Source organism: Schistocerca americana, chromosome 1 (genome assembly GCF_021461395.2).
Source record: "Schistocerca americana isolate TAMUIC-IGC-003095 chromosome 1, iqSchAmer2.1, whole genome shotgun sequence".
Lineage (NCBI taxonomy): Eukaryota > Metazoa > Arthropoda > Insecta > Orthoptera > Acrididae > Schistocerca > Schistocerca americana.
The window spans coordinates 24773582-24799216 of NC_060119.1; the positions used below are offsets into that span (position 1 = coordinate 24773582).

A 25635-nucleotide genomic window follows, 5' to 3' on the forward strand; every position below is an offset into this window, starting at 1 on the left:
CTAGCAGCACACCTATGAACTGCTTCGATGTCTTCCTTTAGTCCGGCATGGTGGGAATCCTTCACACTCGAGTGGTGGTTGCTGCAGTGTTCTGTATACTGTCTCCTTTATACACTAGCTACACCTTCCTAAAATTCTCCCATAAACTGAAGTGAGCCATTCACCTTGTCTACTACCATCCTTATGTGCTAGTTCCATTTCATATTGCTCTGCAATGTTATCCCTGGGTATTTTATCATCATGGCTCCTCCCCCCCCCCTCCCCCCACCACCACCATTCATTCGCATTGGCTTCGATTTCTCTACATCTAGAGCAGGCTGCCACTCATCGAACCAACAAGAAATTTTGTCTAAGTCATCTTCTATTCACCTAATGTCACTCAACGATGATAATATTCCCATACACCACAGCATCATCAGCAAGCAGCCATACACTTCTGCTCACCCTGCCCACTTGATCATATATGTATACAGAGAATAAGAGTGATACTTTCACATACACTTAACATGGCTTTCCTGACAATACCAATGTCCCTGATGAACACTCACCATTGAGGACAATATACTGAGTTCTATCACTTAAAAAGTCTTTGGCTTACTCACACATTTGGGAACCTATTCTGTATGCTAGTACCTTCATTAACAGCTTTAATAGTCAGTTTATTATATTTGCCACATACAGACATCTAAATGATAAAATATATTAGTTTTTATAAAGCTTCAAAAAGTTCCTACTACCCATTACTCTGCACTGGATAACTTTGAGCTGTTTCTGAGTGCCTCCTAATGAAAATAACTAAATGGAACTATGACACAGTGCTCCTTGAGGACTTGAGTTGACTTTGGTACTAAAAGTTAAAACAAGAATGCACTTTTTAAGTCTGGTGAAAACATTTGTTTTATGTATGGGGCAGAATAGCTAAATCGGTTAAGTATCAGACTGCAAATCTTAAGGCCACCATTGGACGAGATTATTTTGAATTACACTAACTGTGTAATTGCAAGATTCAGATCAGGATTCAGTGAGCACCTTGCACAAATACTGAAGATTAATATAAATCTTGTGGTACCAAATGGAATTGCAAAAAAATCAAGTTGTGATTCTTTCAATGAGAAGAATATGAACTTTTTTAACAGTTAGTTGTACAGAGAAAACCTGACAAATATTTCTTTCAACAAATTCTGTAACTGAAAAATTTAGCAACATCTCAAAAGATCTTATCGCATTACTTCCAAATGAGATTTCTCATGAAAAGTGTCAACAGAGTGAACAACACTGGTAACAATAACTGGATCATATCAGCAGTAAAATCTTTCTTTCAGAAAAACAAACTTCTGCACAAAATCTTTACACAGATGTGACCATCTTTAGAGCCTAAATGTTTACTATGAAACATTCACTGTCATTCTAGAAAAGCAATGTTGTCAAAAGAATGCACACTAATACCTACATAAAAAGTCTTATGAACAATGCAAAGACCACATGGAAAATTTAAAAAAGGCAAATGGTGAAATTAAACATTCATTTACAAACATTACAGCAATACAAGACAACAAAACAATAGTATTCTTTCAACAGCTGGGGACTGTATACTTAAGCAGAATTTTATAATGAAACCTATTGATCCCAAACTTATATTGGGAACACATTCCAAGATAATGTTTATTAGTACCGTCACCCGAGATGAAGTTGTAAATGCAATATGAGAACTACAAAGATCATACTCAGCTCAGTATTTATGGCATTCATCAATGTTTGGATCCATAATGCGCAATCCATCTTACAATGCATGGCAGAGGCTGCCATGTAACGCTACTAGACATTTCCTGTCCTCTTCAGCTTGCAACTGTCTATATGCCTCTGTATGAGCCCTAATTTCTTGTATCTTATCTTCAAGATCCTTATGTGCAATGTATATTGGAGGCAACAGAATCATTCTGCAGTCAGCTTCAAATGGTGATTGTCTAAATTTTCTCAGTAGTGTTCTTCAAAATGAATATCACCTTCCCTCCACTGATTCACACTTGAGTTCCAAAAGTACCTCCATAACACTTGTGTGGTGTTCGAATCAACCATTAATAAATTTAGCAGCCTGCCTCTGAACTGCTTCGATGTCTTCCCTTAATTTGACCTGGTACAGATCCCAAACACTCGAGCAGTACTCCAGAAAGGTTGCACGAGCATCCTATATGCGGTCTCCTTTACATGTGAAACAGACTTTCCTAGAATTCTTCCAATAAACTGAAGTTGACCATTCACCTTTCCTATCATAATCCTCACATGCTCATTCCATGCTTCACACAGTTATGCCCAGATAGTCAAATAACGTGACTGTGTGAAGCAGGACACTACTAATGCTGTATTCAAACACTACAGTTTTGTTTCTCCTACTCATCCACATCAACTTACATTTCTCTCCATCTCAATTTAGCTGCCATTCATCAAACCAACTAGAAATTTTGTCTAAAACATCTTCTATCCTAATACAGTCACTCAACTTCGACACCTAACTGTAAACCATAGCATCATCAGCAAACAACTGCACATTGCTGCTCACCTTTTCCACCAAATAATCTATGTATATAGAGAATAATAGGGACCCTATCACACTTCATTAGGGCATTCCTGACAATACTCTTGTCTCTGTTAAACACTCACTGTTAAGAACAACATAGTGGGTTCTGTAACCTAAGAAGTCTTTGAGTCACTCACATGTCTGTAAATATATTCTGTATGTTCATACCTTTTTAACAGCCTGCAATGGGGCACCACATAAACACTTTCCAGAAATCTCTGGAGTAATTTTGAAGAAATGTGCACAAAATGAAATTATTACTTTAACATACCCCATTGACTGTTCTCTACAAATGAGCACTTTTCCAGACACATTGAAAACACTAAACTGATACCCATGTATGAGGGGAATGGAGATAGATAGATAGAGAGGGAGAGAGAGGCTATGATTAACTATAGGCCTATCAATACTTTGCCAAGTATATCTCCAGTTTTATAGAAATTTACGCATAAGAAACTCACATCATTTATGATTATATCTTATCACATTTAACTATTTACAAAAATCAGACAAGTGGTTAAGACAAGGAATAAAAATATCATATCAAAATAAAAGGAGATTGTATGAATCCTCTAAGCAAACTACTAATCATGATTTCATTATCTACATCAAAAGACACACACAAAAAGTAACCAAAGCTATTTCAGAATTTGAAAAAATAGCCTCATAAGCAAAATTAAAGCAACCAGGCAACTTCCAAAAAGAGAAATAGGACCAAGGTCAATCAATCATAGTGATATAGAACTGTTTAAAAATAACAATAAACTAACTGACCCCATTTTAGTGGCTAATGTATAAGAAACTCATAATTTATGCCTGATGAACATAAATTAGTAACAGTAGGGATCTGCCTAAAGCTTATGTTGAGGAAGATCTCATTTCTCAGTAGTAAGAAACTGTTGCCACCAGAGAGGTACAATGACAAAAGTACGAAGCAGCCACTGTAATGCTGTCAAGTGAAGACATAAACAAACCCAACACGCCCAAAGGGTCAGTTATGCACCCCATCTCTTCCTCCCGTGCATCAACAATGTGAGTGTAAATCTGGAAACACCTAACATTGTCTTACTTGCTAAATAGAGAGAACATATCGTGTGCAGCAACTGGTAAACTGTTCAAAAGAAGCAGATCGATAGCTGGGTAATCTACAATCAAGTCATTATAAGGTGCACTAAGACATTCGTAACAAAATTTGTGTGTATGGCTGCAAGACCTAACACGGGTTAAACCTATTGAGTTCAATAATTGTGAGTTACGTTAAGAGGAGAGGGAAACCTGGCACCATTTTCGATACTGTTGTGAGTACTTCCCCAACCGTCATCAGGCAAAATGATGCTGAGCATTTTTTAGGACTGTGGTGCTAACAGATCACAGTCATAAGGAGCAAACTATCACAGGATTATACTACCAAAATCACAGGTTCAGGTAAAGTAAATAAAGCAGAAGTGAAGAGGACGACTACTGTGTAAAGTAGATAACTGAAAGTCTTTCACAATCCTTTTTGCCTTTTTGAGGACCTCAGAATTGTAACATTCACTTTGTAATATATAGCTTTTGTTCCAGACAATAAAAATCGGTATCAACTGAACTGTGATCTGCGCAATTACAGCACAAGACACAAAAATGCCTTTTATGTAGACTTCACCTCCTTGTCTACAGTTCAGAGTGGAATTATATACTTTGATGGTGAGATATTCCCATGTAACATAAAGCAAGAAATTGAGCCTCTCAACCAACTCAAATGAAAAATTAGAGACATATTTTATTAGCCTCTCATTTTATAAAATATCTGAATATGTAAAGTCATGGACTGGAAAATTCTCTTAATTACAGGGTGTGTGTTAGTGTGTGAGTGTGTGTGTGTGTGTGTGTGTGTGTGTGTGTGTGTGTGTGAAAACTTAAAAAAAATGAATACGCTATATGTGTCACACTTTCTGGGCCCACTGATGGTGTTTCCTTATTGCTGATGACATAATGGAGGTCGGACAAAAGTCTGCATCACGGTCCAGAGTTCGGAGATACCTCTGCTGCTCGGGCTCTCCGCCTCCCCACTACCTGTATCGCTGTAGTGACAGCCTGTGATGCACACGGCAGTGAGGAGTGTCTGTGAGGCCGAGGCTGTGGCCGCTGGCAGGATCTGGCACCTCTCGAGGTACTGGCTCGAGCAGCCACTGACTCGGAGCCGCTTTCCGGACTAGGTGATTCTCTGTGAACCACCACCGGAACGGCACTATCCGCAAGTCGACACCAAACCGAGCTCGTAGGACAGACTGAAAGTTCTGCAGTCGATTAAATAGTTCTCCTCAGCTACTAGCATCTTGCTGATGAGTTCCTGCCCCACAGCTGCCATTTGAACCTCAAACCCTCTGGTGGTGAGCAGCCACACCATCCTGGCAGATAGAAGACCAGGTTCCCACTCTTCCAGTAGCAGTTGTAAAAACACGACTCGTTACAACAGTCGAATTTTGATACTGGTAGTAATGGCTTAGTTGGTATAACACAGTGTAGCATTACGTATAGGCATCATTTCGTCCACATCTGCACCCTGTAACCCACTCTGAAGAGCATGGCACTGGGTAGTTACTAGGGTAATAGATGTCAGTGTTTCTCCCCATCCCATCTGCATAAAGAACATGGAGAGATTGCCGACTTAAATGTCGTAATATCCAAAAGTGCAGGTTTGTTTTCCTTTCAGTTTATGCTTGAATAGGCTATGGACCATTACTTACAGATATTAAGTACATCACATTATGCAGACTTTACATAGAGTTGGAGACTTTCTAAACTCTGTTATAGTGACATCAAGGTTATACATATTACAAACATTATCATTAATTTTTTTCCTATTCTTTGGAGCAGAAAGCATTCACTCATAAATACTCTCCCTTGATATCAATGGCTGTCAAGTGTTTCTGTCATGTTGTACTTTTGAGGGCAGCATTTGGTACTCCAATATGGATCTCAAATACACTGAGAGTCAGCTCGACTTCCTTCGGTACTAAATTTTGCAATCATCCCTTAACAATTTTTCAAAAATTTTTTGCATTCTTGTCGCATTAATAATTAATAACTTTATTCATGATTTTGTTAATTTTTGTGGACGCAAAATTACCAAAACCTTCTGTTGCGACTGTCTTTATAACTGTAGGAGGTAACCGTACCTGCAAGAATGCATTTATAACTGCATAGGCAAGACAGTACATTGTTTACAACTCAGACACGTATGAACACTGATACATATTGTCAGTGATCGTCTTTTTATTTTTATTATACATGTCATGTTACAGCTTCAAGTCACATGTGAAGCATCGCACAAAACATAAAATTATATTCATGGCTGAAATTCTCAGCTACTGCAGTATTATTGTTTCAGGATAAATCAATCATCAATTGCACATAAACTTTATTACGCTTTACCAGTTTCGACAAATTAATTTGCCACCTTCAGACGCTTACTTTAGCAGATACACAAGTGTGATTCAGTTATTGTAAATTGTCAAACAGTGTTTAAAATAATCATGTACAATATGTAAGTATCTGAACGGCAAAATAAAATGTATTTGCAACACAAAAGGAACATAAAGAGTGACAAATGTCTGTTATAAAATGCCAGGCTCCAAAAAATTTAAAACGTTAAAATATATTTCAAAAGTTTCACTCACCAAGAAACTTGTGAAACAATGTTCGATGTCAATATCGAAAGCTATAACTAATTGTGGCATCAACTAATAACTAGTTTAAATTTTATATGAAGGTATAAGTTACAGCAGACTGGTGACATTAGCGTGGAGAACACTGCTTTCAAATTTTACTTTTATTTTGGTATTATTCTGCCTTCCCCCTTGCATTTATAATTTATTAAAGACATGCATACTTTAAATTATGATTACAGACAGTCAAGTTGTAAGACATTATTAAAATAAGTATAATTGTATGATACTGGCATTAACTTTTCATATGGGGACATTTAGCCCACGTGGCGTTTTACCTAAACTTGATGCCAGGTATTCATCGAATCTCTTAATAATAACTATACAACAGCCACATGAAACTTTAGTATTAAATACTTTTGACATTACCAGAAAGTTGTGATTACAGGAGTAATATTTGCTGTTATAATTAAACATATATAACAAGTAGCCTTCATCCGATCTATGATACACAGAATCTTGAAGTTACCTTTTGATGATGATGAAATTAAGGAAGAGCTTAAAACTATTATGAAAGTATGTCAAGCAGATTGGTACAGAAATAGTGACGTCGTAAAATGTATAAGAAAATTAAACGAAGGAAAAGTGCCTGACGAATGATGCATCAGAGTAATAAATGATACACAGTGTTAACATTCACTGGCTCACATCCTGAAAGTATTGCTCACAGCCTCAAGAATGCTATGTCACCATAGGCTTTCAAACCAGAGGTAGCCTGTGAAATAAGCTGCACTACAAGAATTGAAAAAAATGCAACAAATACTGCAACTCAGGAATGTACCAAGAAAACTGCAATGATTGTGACAAGTTTTGTATAGGACAAACAGGAAAGCATGGAAGTGTTGTATAGAGCCCCAAAGGGCATGCCTTAAACATACTGGAGGATCTAGAAATTCTTATTCACAAAAACAGAGCTCCACAAACAATATCACACAAACATATTGAAATCCGCCCTAACTCATTTTTTGATATTTTCAAGAATTGCTAGTGTGACATAAGGCGACTGTGGCATGCTCTCCCACTGCTGACTATGGTACACCTCACCTCACCTCGCTTCTATGGGCCACCAAAGCTGCCACTGATTGCACGGCAAACAACCTAACTCGAGAAGCAAGTTGCTAGTTCTTACACAAGACAGGGTGGCCTTCGAAAATATTTGAATTTAATAATCAAATTGTTTTATTTTTTACAAAATATTTTGTCAAATTTTACATATTTTAGTGCATTCTTTGGTGAAGTTTCGGTTCATTTACTTGTTATACACACACAATTATAACAGAAAATACTGTTCTTACAATCATAACTTTCTGTTAATGTTAATGGTATTTAATACTAAAGTTTCATATGGCTTTTGTATAGATATTATTAACAGATGCAATGAATACTCACTGCCACATTTAAGTAAACTCCACATGGACTAAATGTCTCAATCCAATATGGTAATGCCATTACTATACAATTATACTCATTTTAATAATGTTTTCTAATTTGACAGTGTATATTTGTAATTTAAAGTATGCCTAGCTTTTATTAATGATAAATGCAAGGAGCAAAATAGCACGGTAATAAAATAAAAGAAAAATTTAAACGCGGAATTCGTCACACTAGTGCTAACTGTTGGCCAGAACTTATATCTCTGTATAACTTTTAAACCAGTTGTTAGGTATAGATTTAAGACTGACACTGAACCTTGTTTTGCAAGTTTAAAGTTTCTCGGTGTGTAAGCATTTTAAAATATTATTTTTATTTTTTACATTTCTTGGAGTTTGATTATGTATAGCAAACGCACATAACTCTTTAATGTTCCTTTCATCTTGATTCCAGATACCTGTCACTGGCATATGCTGATACATTGAGATAAATAAATACATTTTATTTAGTGATCTACGCAGTTTTAGTCATAAAATGTTCACAACTATGGTGGATTTGTATGGGAAATTTGTTTCCTTTATTGGCACTTTTACAGAGCATGTTTAATCAATACATCAGTTCTTGCTTTCTTCCTTTCTGCTCATGTTAATTTCATGTGTTCTGATTTCTGTCTTCAGAACTCCTCGATGTTATGAGGCTGCTTTCTCTTTCTCTCTTGTTCTTCCCTGAAGATTACCTTAAATCAATACATCAGCTCTTGCTTTCTTCCTTTCTGCTCATGTTAATTTCATGTGTTCTGATCTCTGTCTTCAGAGCTCCTCGATGTTATGAGGCTGCTTTCTCTTTCTCTCTTGTTCTTCCCTGAAGATTACCTTCTGGATTTTGTTCCTGTATAAGTTACTGTTGTGTGTGTCCATTATCTCAATGTTTGCATCTTTGTTGTCATTTAGAGTCATTGTAAACTGTGCTGGTTGTCCTTTAAGCTTCATTATTTTAGTAAACATTTGTTTTGTGAGCCTGAGATTTTCCATGCTCGCCAAATGTCCAAAGATTGACATTCTTCTTTTGCATATACTATGTATTATGTTCTCTAAATGTTTGTAGATTTCTTTGTTGGGTTGTGGTCTATTGTATTCAGTTCCTGTTGTTCTTGGGCCAAGTATGCCTCTAACCAGTCTCCTTTCCATTTTCATTACTTTATTTATCCTATATTTTGGTACTAGGTTTAGTGTTTTGGCATCATACAGAGCCACTGTTCTCGTCAGTGTATTGTAGTGTTTAATTTAGGTGTCCCATGATAATGGCTTCTTCTTGTGATCTGATGATCTGGAATGCAGTGTTCATCTTTTTTATTCTTATTTCTGGAATTTCTTTCTCATTACTGTTTTTAGTTAGCCACTTACCTAAATGTTTGAATGAATTGACTTTCTTGATTTTGATTTGATTTAAGAGTAGCTTCCCTGGCACTTTTTACATTTGTTAAAAACTCTTGTCTTTGTGAAAGAAATTTGTAAACTGACTTTCCTTGCTTGCTCAGTTAGGTTTTCTATTTGGATTTTAACATTCTCAGTATGTATGTGATCAGGGCAATGTCATCTGTGAATGCCAAGTGATCTAGACATCATTTATAATACGTTTCAGTCTCAAAAGAAGAAGAACAATTATTATCACTGAAGGAGAGAACCTTAACCCCAAAAATGCCAATCCACTCTGCAGATGGAATTGTTAATTTGTCAACATTGACCCTTTCAGAACCAGAAGAAAAGTTATTATCAAAAGGCCGCAAATACACTCCAGACATGATAACAAAACCTCAAGTGTTAGGCCATCTTAAGGCAGATCTGGAACTAGCCCTACAGAAAGATATAGTAATGAAAGTGTAGTGTGTAGAAGAAATCAAGCAGGCACAGAAACAACAAGCACAATATCAGAAGAACAATGATTTCTTAGTCATCAAGGAACTTAAAACTAGGACTGAAACCAGTAATGTGATTGTGACTAGGGCAGATAAAGTATGGACTGTAGTGCTGTTAAATAAAACAGATTACACAGGCAGAGGAGAGGATTTTTTTCCAGTCAGTGCAGCTACAAAAACCACAATGACATCCAACAGCTAGTTACAATGATCAGGCTAAACAGGTAGTAAACAAGTGCTCCAACATCCTTCCTGAAGATGCCTGTAAGATCATGCTGGAAATGAAACCCAGGGCACCACAGCTACATGGTTTACCGAAGCTCCACAAAGCAGAAGTGCCAATCTATCCTGTGGTATCTGCAATACAAGCTCCAGTACACAAGATTACCAGGAGAATGAACACCATCTTGAAGAAGAAACTAAACTTCAAAGGGAAATTTAGCATTAAGAACGATTTAGATTCAGTTAACAAATTAATGGACATTAAGGTTCCAACAAACACAAAATTAGTCTATTTTGATTGCATAGCTTGTTCACATATATTCCAGTGAAAGACTGTGTAGGTATTATGTCAAAATCATTGATTCACACAACATAAATCCTGAAGAGCAGCTAAGCACTGTTAGTACATAGGAATGTTGTTTAAATCAAAATTACTTCTGCTTTCAAGGGAGCTATTATCACCAAGCATATGGTCTGGCAATGGGCTCACCATTATTCCCCTTACTAGCTGAAATTTTCATGGACAAGTGGGAGACTGATTTTCTTAAAAGAGGAACACTGGAAAAACATGTTTGGTATTGGTACAGACATATACAGGGTGAGTCGCATAAGACGTAACACCCCCATTATTCTGGGGCGATTGCACGTCTTGACAAGTGGTGTTCAGCGAAACATAGCCGACTATGGGGCACATACTTTGGTACATGCACAATAATCACAACGTTTATATTGACCGAGATAATGAGACAAGTACATGTTTTTTAAATGGGATGCTATACTTTTTTTACCATCATTCGAACGCTCTGGAAAAGATGCGTATAGTGATGTAACGCATGTTGCTATTGTGATTCAAACTTTGCTTAAAAGATGCTGGGAAACCTTGTAAATTGAAGGTCGCTACATAGGTAAATCCTCATCTGCGCTCTTCACAATACAACATAGGTACAAGGATGGCAAATCGTATTTTGTATTTAACTGTGGCACATGCTAGCCAATTGCATATCTAAAGGGGATTATGAGAACTATGCCAAATGCATGGACATTCCCAGGCTGAAATGAATAGTTATTGTGTGAACATAGCAACCGCTTTGTCATGCAGTTTCTCATTTAAGCTTTGCCCCCTTCCTGCTTACATGCCACACCTGAGGCACAGTAAGCCGCTGATAATGTTATTGATGGATGCGTCATGGGAAACTCTTCACCGGGTGACGCCTGAGTGTGTCTGTGGGGTAACAAAGTGTCTGCTGTGAAACTACTGTTTCCACAGATAGTAATGGACATTATAATTAGAGAGAATACATATTTGATAAGATAATCATTTTATTCACATTCATATGCTGACCACCTCCCACCAAACAATACGACAGAAGGACAACCTACGTGGTATACATACTGTCCACACATGTTATATTTATAATTCAAGGATGTTACTGGTCATGGACACATATCATTTAATAATACATTGGTACCTTCACAATTCATAGTGTTCTTAACAAAACATGGCATTGTACTTTACTTAAGCATGTACTCAAATGGTTTACCCTCGACTGCAAGACACATCTGTAATCAATGTTCAAGATAATGGGTAAGAGATGAAAGGCCAGTGGATGATATGGTGGAGCAAGCTGTGACGATTCGGTGGCGCATGTCATCTGGCATTGTTGGAGCTTCGCGGTGGACCGCATCTTTCAGTGTTCCCCACAAAAAGAAATTAAGAGGAGTCAAAGCAGGGGACCTGGCAGGCCATTGTACTGCAGCATTCTGTCCAATCCAGCGGTCAGGAAATGTCTCATTCAATATTTGACTTGCAACACATGAGGAGAGAGATGGGCTGCCGTTGTGTTGGATCCGCATACACAGGCGCTCATTGAGTGGTATCTCCTCTAGCAGAAGGGGTAGAATGTTCCTAAGAAAGTTTCCATACTTACTTCCATTTAATACTCCTGTAATGAAATAAGGTCCTACGATGTAATTTCCTACAATGCCACACCACAATGATGCCACTTCTTCTTTAACTGAGCAGCTCCTCATTTGGCCTCACATTGGCTGAGTTGAACTCACAACAGACCTCCCTAACTAAGGAAAAATTTGAGGAGGTGCCAGGAATTGAACCTGGCTCCTTCAGCATCAAAGGCAATGACGCTAACTGTTCGGTTAAAGTGGCAGTACTCATACATTTCCAGAACAGTTTTAAAATTAATAAAGAAAGTGAACAATCAATTGATTGTCTCATAAGAGGAAGTAAATACTAACAAAGAGATAGAGGGGCTGGCCAGTACTTACCTCAGCTCAGTATAGCCGATAGATACACAAAACAGAACAGAAAATTTACATTCTTAGCTTTCGGAACTTTGTTCCTTCATCAGGGAGGAGGGAGGGGAAAAAAGGGAAGAAGAGAAAGTGGATTCAGTTACTCACAACCCAGGTTATGAAGCAACAGGGAGGGTAGTAAGGATGGAGGCATGGTCGTCAGAGAGAAGCCAAAAATATTCTACTGTAAGTACTGCGCCAGCTTGAAACCAAAGAGGATGCATACAGAAGTAAAGAGGTATATAGTATAAAGATAAACACAACTATGTAGGAAGAAAAGATGTGTGAATGGCTAAAGAGGAGAGGGAAAAAGGAGAAGACTGAAGAGTAAATGGGAGTGAGGTTGGTTAACGTAGGTTCAGTCCAGAGGGATGGCGGGATGAAAGGATGTGTTGGAGTGCAAGTTCCCACCTCCGCAGTTCCGAGGGACTGGTGTTGGGTGGGAGAAGCCAAATGGCACGTACGGTGTATCAGGTTCCTAGGTCCCTGGAATTATGCTGAAGGGCAGGCTCTGCTACTGGGTATTGGACATCTGCTAGGCGGACACTGTTTTTCAACACGAGTGGGCGTGCAGCACACTTCGTACGCGTGTTTAGAATAACTGTCTTTACATTACCAAGGTAAACATGTAATATCAAAATCACAGTTTATTCTTAGTTTATTTCAACAATGAGAAAATAAACCTACGTAATATGAACTAAACCACTATTTTATTAAACAATAACGAAATAAACTTTCACTATAGCACTCTGTTGCCAAGGACAGGTGTTACAGCGACAATAACGATCCACTCTAAGCATTAAGCAGTGCAGTTGCATCAGATCCCAGCCAGCCACTTATTTGATCACTAATTATCTCGTAGACAACTGCCTCAATGTGGGATTATGTTGCTAGTTCATAATCAGGGTTATTTTTTCCCATGAGTCGTAAATTTTTTCTTGACTTGCTCCCTTTGTATTTTATATAACTGCCGCTCACACTTCTTGGCAGATTAAAACTGTGTGCCGGACCGAGACTCGAACTCGGGACCTACCATCTGAGCTACCTAAGCACTACTGACGACGCGTCCTCACAGCTTTACTTCTGCCAGTACCTCGTCACCTACCTTCCAAATTTCACAGAAGCTCTTCTGCGAACAGGTCGTGAGTCGTGCTTGGGTGGCTCAGACGGTAGAGCACCTGCCCGCGAAAGAAAAAGGTCCCGAGTTCGAGTCTCGGTCTGGCACACAGTTTTAATCTGCCAGGAAGTTTCATATCAGCGCACACTCTGCTGCAGGGTGAAAATCTCATTCTGGAATAATGAAGGAATAGGTATGGGTTTGCAGTTCTGAAACAACAAACGAACCGTGCAGTCTTTTAATTTTTGACTGGCACACTTTATACACAGGCATGCCCACTTGAGGGGTTAATAAAATCTCTACCAGCTGCTTCTCTTTGCTGATGTGTACTTTCGACATACTTAGCAGTTTTACTTCATAGTGGGAGCTATAGAGCAATGTGAATGAGTGAGTGAACGAGTGTAGTGTCTAAACCTCTGTACCAAATTAGTCGATAATGTAAAATAAATAATGAAAAATGACGTAAATGGTAAAGTGAGGAAGTACTAACACCGCGGTGGTGAAACCTGGGACACGAGCTGGTCATCTCCAGAGACGTCGGAGCACTTGCCGGCTGCGCAGTCCTGCTGGCGGTCTGCCGCAGAGGAGGGCAGGTGGGGGTGGGGGTGGGGGTGGGGGTGCAGCGACCGCTCCCACTCCCGCTCGACGTCGTGCCGGTAGCTGGCGGCGCCCACGTGGGCCAGCGCCGGCGGAGGCGGCTTCTCCCTCTCGAACCTCTGGGACACCGTGTACAGCGGGCCCACTTCGTCGAACTTCGGTTCGGAGTTTATGTTGTAGTCGCCACGTACGTATTCATCACGACTCCGATCCCTCAAGTAGTCACTGTAACAGTACATTCGTCTCTATTAAAATCAGTCTCGTATCGGAACCAACCGCTACAACTCACAGACTCCGCAAGATATCTCGGGGTATTCCTTGACAAACACCTAAACTATAAGACTCATCTTCAGCACCTACTAAACAAAACAAGATGAAGACAAAACCTCAACAGACAAGTCCACGGCCGACTGTATGGATGTTCCACCAGGACAGCCATACACACGTACAAAACATACATCAGACCTATTTACGAATACGCCTCAGCGCCATTAGTCGGTATACCGAAGACTATAGCAAAAAAAAAAAAAAAAAAACTATACGCAACAGAGCGACAACTATTGCGCAGCATCGCAAAACTACCACCTCGCACCCCAATCAACGAAGTATACCATATCGCAGACATAACACCGCTCCAGACAAAGCTCGCCAAACTCAGAGCAAGATATGGATCCCATATCCCCCACAAAAGACGAGACATGGAAGACATACCGACAAACAAACCACCAACGACACGACGACCAAAATTAAAATACATCTATCCAGCGCGTACAGTAGCTCGAAACACCTCCACAATATTCCCCGACCTAGAACCAACAATGACACAACTGACTCATTTTGAAACAACCCCACCTCACCTAGACGAAAGACCATAACAAAAGCCCATGACATGAAGTATAACGCACCAAAACCCACATCCAAAACACCGCAACGGCTCCACACCGCACAAAACACACAAGTATCACACAGAAAAACACAACATCAACACACACAAAACACAACAATAGAGAACATGAACAATCATGTTGTTGTTGTGGTCTTCAGTCCTGAGACTGGTTTGATGTAGCTCTCCATGCTACTCTATCCTGTGCAAGCTTCTTCATCTCCCAGTACTTACTGAAACCTACATCCTTCTGAATCTGTTTAGTGTATTCATCTCTTGGTCTCCCTCTACGATTTTTACCCTCCACGCTGCCCTCCAACACTAAATTCGTGATCCATTGATGCCTCAGAATATGTCCTACCAACCGATCCCTTCTTCTAGTCAAGTTGTGCCACAAGCTCCTCTTCTATCCAATTCTATTCAATACCTCTTCATTAGTTATGCGATCTACCCATCTAATCTTCAGCATTCTTCTGTAGCACCACATTTCGAAAGCTTCTATTCTCTTCTTGTCTAAACTATTTATCGTCCATGTTTCACTTCCACACACGGCTACGCTCCAAACAAATACTTTCAGAAACGACTTCCTGACACTTAAATCTATACTCGATGTTAACAAATTTCTCTTCTTCAGAAACGCTTTCCTTGCCATTGCCAGTCTACATTTTATATCCTATCTACTTCGACCATCATCAGTTATTTTGCTCCCCAAATAGCAAAACTCCTTTACTACTTTAAGTGTCTCATTTCCTAATCTAATTCCCTCAGCATCACCCGACTTAATTCGACTACATTCCATTATCCTCGTTTTGTTTTTGTTGATGTTCATCTTATACCCTCCCTTCAAGACACTGTCTGTTTCGTTCAACTGCTCTTCCAAGTTCTTTGCTGCCTCTGACAGAATTACAATGTCATCGGCGAACCTCAACGTTTTTATTTCTTCTCCATGGATTTTAATACCTACTCCGAATTTTTCTTTTGTTTCCTTTACTGCTTGCTCAATATAGAGATTGAATAACATCGGGGATAGGCTACAACACTGTCGCACTCTCTCCCCAACCACTGCTTCCCTTTCATACCCCTCGACTCTTATAACTGCCATCTGCTTTCTGTACAAATTGTAAATAGCCTTTCGCTCCCCGTATTTTACCTCTGCCACCTTTATAATTTGAAAGAGAGTATTCCAGTCAACATTGTCAAAAGCTTTCTCCAAGTCTACAAATGCTAGAAACGTAGGTTTGCCTTTCCTTAATCTTTCTTCTAAGATAAGTTGTAAGGTCAGTATTGCCTCACGTGTTCCAGTGTTTCTACGGAATCCAAACTGATCTTCCCCGAGGTTGGCTTCTACTAGTTTTTCCATTCGTCTGTAAAGAATTCGTGTTAGTATTTTGCAGCTGTGACTTATTAAACTGATAGTTCGGTAATTTTCACATCTGTCAACACCTGCTTTCTTTGGGATTCGAATTATTATATTCTTCTTGAAGTCTGAGGGTGTTTCGCCTGTCTCATACATCTTGCTCACCAGATTGTAGAGCTTTGTCAGGACTGGCTATCCCAAGGCCGTCAGTAGTTCTAATGGAATGTTGTCTACTCCCTGGGCCTTGTTTCGACTCAGGTCTTGCAGTGCTCTGTCAAACTCTTCATGCAGTATCGTATCTCCCATTTCATCTTCATCTACATCCTCTTCCATTTCCATAATATTGTCGTCAAGAACAATCACAGACTAAGGAAAATATTGTAATACCCAACTCTGAGTACTGTAGTAACAGGAAAGGAGAACCTGTAACGTAGAAGTAAGTGAAAACACAAAAATACGAACACCACAACACATAACACTCCTACACAAACAAGCAGGGAAAAAAACAATGTAAACCATTACTCAATGACACATCACTTATCTATTTTTATTTCAATTATTTTAATTTATAATGTTACCAATCACCTATTTATATGTTAATGAACCAAAAAAAAACAATATTACGTATAGCATGTATTCAAAAATATGTGTTATGTACAATAAATAAAATAAAGATGTAAACCTCTGGCTGATGAAGGGCACTGAGATAAGCCTTAAAACAGCCCGCCTTCTCCCCTCAGGAGAAGAAATGAAATGCGCTAAAAAAAAAAAAAAATAAATAAATAAAAAGAAATTGTATGCTACTGTAAACAAATTAGTACACCCTTCTATAGAATTCTAATTACTCACAATTTACTGTCGTAGCGGTGCATATGTAGTACACGAAATGACTGTATTCACACATCGACATCACAAGCGGTTAGCAGGTATTGAACCGTGCCCAAACACCCATTTAGTACGTGGTGTAGCTTCCGTGGGTAGCAGGCACTGACTCTGACAACCAGCCAGTCGTACAGAAGGCGAATTGGTCGATTTGTCGGTGCACTTCTGTGAGAATTGTTGGTCGATGAGTCTCACAAGTCTCTTCTCGTCCCAACATATCCTACACGTGCTAGAAGGGAGACAAAACTGCAGACTGCGCTGGCCAGGGAAGTTGCTGCATATCCTACACAGCGTGTCGAGTTTCACAGGCTGCGTGTGGGTGTGTACTACCCTGCTGGAACAACTCATCACCTTTGTGTTGCAAGAACGCGACTAATAACAGGCCGTACATATCTCCAGAAATGCCAAAGGTGAAAGAGAGTTGCAGCTTATCACACCACAGACTATAAGGCCCGGGGTGACAGCGCTCACCAGGTCTATGTCGTACGCATAAACAACCGTCACTAGCGTACAAGCAGAATCTGTTTTCATCGGCGAAGACTTCAGTGCACCATTCAAAACGGACACTGTAACACCACCAGTCGAGCCGCGTATCCCCTATTAGAGAGTAGACACATATGGCACTCTGGTAGCTGCGCCACTATGCTATGTGTCGGCAGACAACATCCACACCATTACGAGCACATCAACTGTCCTCCTGGTGGCGCGTGCGTCATCGGATCAAAATCTACGTCATCTTTCCAGGTATACTAATTTCTTTTCCCTCAGTAGTGTATGTAGACTTTTCAAAAACAATTTAACTTGATAATTGCTACATAATTAGACCTGCATGCATTAAAATGATGCCATAAACAAGAATGGACATTTAACAACCACATTGAGTAGCTTCCTAAAATTTTTATGTGGCTGTCTGCAACTTGGAAAGCTGTCAAATCGAGAGGTGACAACTTTCTTTATAAATTTTGTATATTCAACTGGTATCAGAGACACAAAAATCTTTTAAAGATTCAACCACACAAATGCGTACTGTCAATACCCTAACAATTTTCAGTTGTGTGCTCAAGTTACAGTCACAAATAATGGGCCTTGTGGCCAGTGAATACCCAACTGTTCTTAACAGTTTGTTAACTAGTTATTTTGTGTGCAAGTGGTCCAGAACAGTTTGGGATTTTTGCACTGTCTCTTATTAAGAGAAACAATGAGAATCTTCCAAAGTATTCATTCATTTTGCTTATGGAACAATAGTCAAGTGATAATGGCTGGACAGATAAGGCAAATGCTATTGCTGTATACATAATCCAATATTTTGAGCACTTTTTTTGATTAGAAGTCGTGGCAGAGTGCAAACTGAAAGAAAGATCCAGTTCATTATATCATACACTAGAAAGTGTAAAAAATAAATCTACGTCCATAATCCTAGTCAAAACTTTCATCAAAGCAGTATGTTGACAGTCCTCTTCCGCAACCAACCATAATTTGGTTTTGGTTTATATTACCGGAAAAGCACCTTTACCAGTTTTGAATGTATACATGCATTGTCTGATGGGATAAGTGCTTTTATTGAAACGCACAGGTACAGTGGTTACCCGTACATAGATGAGAGATGGCTGCCCAGAACACATGTTTCCAGAATCTTTCTATCTCCTCTGATTTCGTTCACATTTTTGCAGTGACACAATTCAAGATTGTCATTTGATGACACATATTACCTACACGTCACGTATTTTGACTCACTTTCAAACATACAAAAACAAATACAGTGTAATTGTGGGGCATTTGATTGTCAAAAGTGGTGTGGCACAGCCGTACAACACAAATTCATGACGATTCAGGAAATGGAGGCATACATTACTGCTAATATATACGTAACAACATTTAATTAAGTATTCATCATTAATAGATATATTAATGTGTGTTATTATGTACAAAGGTATATTATATATAAAACTGTTAATATTAGCATAAAAATCCAAATATCTCTTGCACACTGTGCAGCTGTAGATGAAAATGGATCAATAAATCTAATCTAAATCTAAGATGGCAGAAGGTACACAGGCTGTGGCAAAACGCTCCGCATTTATCGATAACTTTATCTGTACCAAGAGTCTCTTGTGTACTGAAAAAGTTATAAAAGGACTCCGAATATGCTTAACATTTCAGAAATGGAGCCACTATGAATGTTTCACGCGAGTCGATAATAAGGAAATAACGTGTGTGAATGTTACGAAGTGTAATGGTCGTGAATCGGCAATTCAAATGTGCATTGAAGGTGGCAATTCAAAAGTTGCATTGAAGGTGCGGAACTTTCTGTGTCAGAATCACTGCTCAGTAAATTAAAAGACGCCACAAATTACGTCAAGATGCGTGAAGATACATTAATCTATATTACACAAAACTCTGTGAAATCGAGAAGTAATGAACCGTCGCAAGACACTGTGTGCTATTCAAATTTACGTCCTATGCTTAAACTGATGAATGATCATGTACCACCACGTAACAGTGACAAAACTTCGACGCCTAGTATAACTAATTCAAAGCTTATAAAGAACACAAAGAATGTCAAGGCAGCACTTGCCTATGTAAAGAGCCGAGGAATAAACGTGAAATCAGTATAAATTCCGACAGTCATGGCAGAGGAATCACGAACATTTTACGAAATGATCAAAGTGTAAACGCCACCAATGTCATCAAACCAGGAGCTCCTATGTGTGAAGTCGTTAAGAATTGCTCCAATAAAGGATGGATGAACTCAAAGAAAAGAAGCCACTAGATGCTTAATGAAAACACTGAGTTCACGGGACAAGCAAACAACGATTGTTGTGGGAATTCCACACAGGCACGACCTTCCAGATTTCTCCTGTGCGAACAAAGAGATCCAGAAACCCAACAGATTGTACTACAAAATCTGCCAACCCTTTCAGAACGCATTATTTCTCCCTACAGGGAACATGGGCCGTGAATTCTTTACCAGACATGGCATGCACTTTCAATAGGAAGGGAAAATCATTCCTCAGTAAAAAAAATCGTGGAAATTTTGAGAAGTGCTCATTGCACACTTGATTTAACAACCATTCCTCTACCTCAGACAGTACTAACAGTTTCACAGAACGCTAATCATAGTCAATAAAAGTGCAGTGAAGTGTCCCAAACCACAGAATCAGAAGATTGCTCCCACACTGACAGTAGGCCTACATAATCAGTGTTAACACCAGATACCTTTCAAGGAAGATACCCAAGAAAAAAGCATTGTGAATACAGGTGCAGAGGTCCCAGCTTCTGTTATAAATACAGGAGAAACAACACCAGTAGGGCAGAACGAAAAGTGTACCGCCTTTACACCTGAATGATTTTTTAGTAGAGAACAGAGCAAAGAAGAGCAACACAAGGTAAACAGGGTCGGAACTTTATTTCAGGTGAGTGGTTCATCAGAAATGACTAAAAGCAGTAGCTGCAGTAAGTAAATTAAATCCAACCTTCTGCCATTTCATATAATGTATCATAATGTTCAGTCTCTGACTAACAAATTGCAAGAACTAGAAATAATACTGTGTTCTAACCTAAATGTTGATGTTATCTGCATAACAGAACATTGGTTAGAAGAACCGCAAATAGAAACACTAAAGATCCCTGGGTTTTCCCTAATAAGTTCATTTTGCAGGTCTTATTATAAACATGGAGGGATAGCTATCTTTGACAAGCAGAATTTAAGGTATAAAGCAATTCAAACATATCCTGAACTGAATAAAGAAAAAGTCTTTGAAATGGCGGCTACTGAACTTACTGACATTTAACTACTTGTTATAACTATATACAGATCCCATGATACTGACACAGAATTCCTGTGCAAATTTGAAATGATTTTAAATATTGTACAACTGAAGAAAAATAAAATCATTTGTGGAGACTTCAACATAGACTTTCTGAAACCTGCAAACTACAAAGATGAATTACTATATGTGACAAAGAGTTAATCACTCGGCATAATAAAACTGCACCAGATCAAATTTTTATTCAAGACACCTTTTCTCCATACAGTAGTGAAGCAGTTAAGATAGGACACAGTAATCATGAGGCTGTGTTGTTATCGCTGGAATTATGTTCAGAGAAAATATCTCCTACTAAAATAACTGAGTGCAGGGATTTCAGCGATGGCAGTATAGCAAACTTTTGCAACATATTAAGCTGAGAAATATGGGATGAAGTGTTCCATGAAACAGATGTAAAAAGAATGTTTGATAATGTTCATGGATCAAATAAGTACTATTTTACATAGTCTCCCCACTAAAGCAACGTAAATTAAAACCAACCAGGAACAAAAGTTGGATTACTAAAGGCATAAAAATCTCTAGTGCAAGGAAAAGATTTCTAAATTTGTATAAAAAACAGCATATCATTAGAAATGCAAAATTATATCAAAGAATGCAGTAAGATCTACCACAAAGGTATTAAAGAGGCAAAGAAAAGGGGAAATGATGAATATACCGACAAATCAAAAAACAAAACACGGACCGCATGGAACATCATCAGATCTGAAACACACACAAAACCAGTGGCAAAAAATATTAACTTAAATCTGGAAAACAAACAAGTATCTGATGCTACCTCGGCAGTTAATATTTTCAATGAGTACTTTGGTAAAGCTGCAAATGATCTTGTCCAAAGTAACTTTCAGAATACTAATATGCACTACATTGAGAACTGTAAACCTCCTATGGGGTTATGTTTCTCAAGCAGGTCACACAGATTTAGCACATACTGGCAATGAGCTCATTAAAGAAACTTTCATTGTGGTTTTGATGAGATTACAGATTGTATTATAAACTAAACAAGATATCATATTATAGAACCTGTAAAGCATATTGTTAATCACTCCTTTTCCAGAAGTACCTTTCCAAATCTTCTAAAGATTGCAAAAGTTACCCCTTGCACAAATAGGGAGCCACAGACAATGTTAACAATTACAGACCTGTAGCACAAATTAGTTTGCTATAGTTTGTTAACAAAAACTCATTGCTGTCAAATCTTCAGCATGGCTTAAGGCAAACTAGATCCACAACCACAGTAGTCTATGAATATTTGCACTCCATTCTAAAAGCTGTAGATGAAAAGGAAATGGCCACTGGAATATTCTTGGACCTATCCAAAGCATTTGACTTTTTAGATGATGGTATCCTACTATGTAAGCTGGAAAGAAAGGGAATTAGAGGTATTCCAAATGAATGGATTAGATCATATCTTACTAGCCGGCAACAAAAAAGTTGTTCTCAAAGAAGACACAATAACTGAAAATATTTCAAGAAGAACTACATACACATCAGAAGAAACTACAATAAAATAAGGTGTGCCACAAGGATCAGCATTTGGACATATCCTCTTTCTTTTGTATAGTGATGACCTGAATGACACTGTCCATGCCAAACATAAAACTTTATTTTCAGATGATACCGGTATTTTGATTACAGGGTCAGACCAAAAAGAGCTTCAATTAACTACAGATGCATCATTGCTGGAGCTAACACACTGGTTTAAAAAAAAATAAACCTATAATTAACACTGGGAAAACGGTCATGAACTTTCATATATCCCACTATAAACAACAAAATGAACATAAATTGAAAATAAACAACAAAATCGTAAAATTAGTTGATGATGTTAAGTTCCTAGGAATATATCTACAGAGTGATCTCAAGTGGAATACACACATTAAAGCTCTTACAACCAAGCTATCATCAATCTGTTACATGCCATGGATATTAAGCACAAGCTGTAATACAGAAATAGTAATACAGGCATATCACGCGCATTTTCAGTCAGCAGTCCGATATGGAATGATATTCTGGGGGAATGCACCCGATAGTCTATCTGTTTTAAAAACCCAGAAACGAGCTATCAGAATCATCTGCAACATAAAGAGGCAAGGTTCATGTCGCTCTCTTTTTCCTACTCTAAAGATACTGAACCTTCCATGCCTATATATATTTGAAACAATAGTCTTTGTTAGAAAATATCTAAGAACCTCGAATGTCTATCAGCTGAACAGCTCTGTGCACAATTACACAACAAGAAATGGCAATAACATTCATGTCTCATATGCCAGACCATCAGCCTACCAGAAGAGTGTCCTTCATAGAGGCACATAAATGTATAACCGCCTTCCTAACAACATCAAGTTGGTAAAGCAAGATAGCTTGTTAAAAAAAATGCTGAAGTCATATCCGATGGACCACAGTTTCTACTCTGTAAATGAATACCTCTCAGGATGAAACAGACTTTTATAATGTTAAATTAATAAACAGTTTATGGAAATTATTTGTTTATTAAAGTGTACTAGTTGTACATGTAACATTGTAATAATGTAGATATTTGTAGTCCACAGCATTGTATTGATCTTATTTATGTGTGTGTGTGTGTGTAATTTTTAACCTTCTGTGTCATTTATTGACCTGTCCTATATTTGTAAAAGATGTCACAGGATCAAAACTAAATAAATAAATAAATAAAACATGCAGTTGTTAGTTCTTTCACAGGAAGGAGAGAGGGCTACAGCAGGGAAGATCAAAGAGAAAGGGAAGGTCTCTGAGACACCCTGGATGAGAGGGCGAGGGTGTAAGAGGATGTGAGTGAGTGTGGGGATGGGGAGCATCAGAGAGAGTGCGAGGTCCGAGATGGTATGCTGGTAAGCACCATCAGCAGCTTCGACGCAGAGAGTTTAAGGACAGAGTGAGATGTAAAGACATGTTTAGGGGATCTTCATTCATCCTCCCTCTGTCCTACTGTCATGCACCCTTCCTTACCTGTACAATTGTTTTTCATTTCATTTGCTCTCATTTTGTGAAGAATGTACACTGGATAATTTCACAAAATGGCTAATTTTTTATTTGTGCTCTATATTGATAAATTTTATTATTCAGTGGTCATTTCCTAATTAATACTGACAGTCTTTTAGTTTACCTGGAAACAGGTTAGTTAAAAAATGCTAGTCACTATTTTTGATTGCGAAAGAAAATGCCAGGCTGATAATTTTACTGAGCAAAGACCAGTTTGTTTCAAAATTGATGTAGCTCATTGAAAGCCCTCATTTTCCTCTTTTCAATAAAAAAATTTTTTTTTTTTTTTCAAAAACTTCTGATTTAAAAAGTTACTGCTACTGAAAAAGTTTGTGTTTCAGATAGCTCAAATCTTAAATAATGGCTATTTCCACAATTCTTTATATTAGTCTTGTAGTTTTCCTAGTTACAAAAATACTAACTTCCATGCAAATAAGTTGTCAGTTTGCTAATTATTTGATCTGATCACTAGCATTTTTTTGGGAATGTTTGACAGGCTTGTGAATCATTGCAGAAGCAGAAATCATTTACACAAAAGAGTAACAATTATTTTGTCCTTTTTCTTGTAATAGGAGTCACAGTTAAATGGACTACTCTTTTGCTTATTATACTTTTTACTCTCTTCTTCTGCTTTCTTCTATGTTAATAATAATAAAATAAGAACCAATTTCGATTTTTAATCCTAAGCATGTCAAATAAGTAGGTGTACACGGCAGTCTGCGATAAGCTGCCAAAATGTAAACTTAGTGTTATAAGACAATTATCTGTAATGCCAATGTATCCAAGTCGCTACCAGTCACTTGAAGGATAACTTATGTTATGCCAATGTTGCACAGTCAGTTTTGAGTTAAAGTACATACAATCAGTTCACCAAATATGCAACGTGAACAGCTGTTATGTACAGTGACTAACTATTAGGCTGGTGCATAAGTCGGTAGCACTTTTCCATTAGTTTAATAAACACAACATAGAACTAAATCATCAGTAATATATTATGTTCACAACACTCTGCCAATGCTTTGGTAACTTTTTTATTTGGCTGTGGGAATCACGTGCTCTTGAGGCAAAAATCTCGTCGAGCCACATTCCGAGCACATTTTCATCTGGAAAGCAAGTTCTTTGAAGGTTGTTCGATAGAGAGTGAAAAAGATGAAAGTCTGAGGGTGCATGATCAGGTGATCAAGGTGGGTGTGGAATGACTTCTCAACCCTACTCCTGTACAGCACTTTTTGTCAGTCCAGCAGAACGCGGCCGGGTGTTATCGTGGAGCAACATCACTTCACACGGTCTTCCTGTTGTGGACAATAAATGTCACCAGTGATGGTTGCACCTCGGAAAACCAAATTGTAGCGTGCCTGTACCACACCGCTGCTCTTCTCACAGACGCATAACATTATCTTTTGCAGACACAAGCAGGTCTTTGGACAGAAAGTTGCTGCTTTGTTTGGGTTCAACCATTCCATTCTTTAACTTACGTAAGCATAAGGGTACCATTTCTCATCGCCAGTAATGATACCCAGTATGTTCACGACCAGTTGATGACGAGCAAGCAGAGATGCACATGTGGCCACCTGCTGATTTCTGTGATTTTCGCTTAGAGCATGTGGTAGCCATGGACCAGTTTTTGAGCCTTTCTCACTGCATGCAAATGTCGTACTATTCGGAATGACCGCTGTTCACATTTTCCAGTTCTCGAGTACGCTGACGTGGATCATTGTCATTTAATGCTTTTAAACCATCTCCATCCAGCCCCAAAGGTAGTCCTGAATGTAGAGAGCGACTAATGTAAAAACAGTCCTCCTTAAAATGAGAAAACAATTTTTTGCCATGTTCTTGTCCAATGGCATTATTCACTTACGTCGTGCAAAT

At 38.4% G+C, this 25635-nt stretch overlaps 1 protein-coding gene across 6 annotated transcripts in view; it reads right to left on the reverse strand.

Moving 5' to 3' along the window:
- LOC124545923 (putative FERM domain-containing protein FRMD8P1) overlaps positions 1-25635 on the reverse strand; it is a 349046-nt gene that overhangs the window by 137603 nt on the left and 185808 nt on the right. For all 6 annotated transcript variants that reach the window (XM_047124887.1, XM_047124901.1, XM_047124924.1 and 3 more), the window contains one exon: positions 13711-14042. In XM_047124887.1, coding sequence (XP_046980843.1) covers positions 13711-14042 — 332 coding nt within the window. The remainder of the gene's footprint in view (positions 1-13710; positions 14043-25635) is intronic.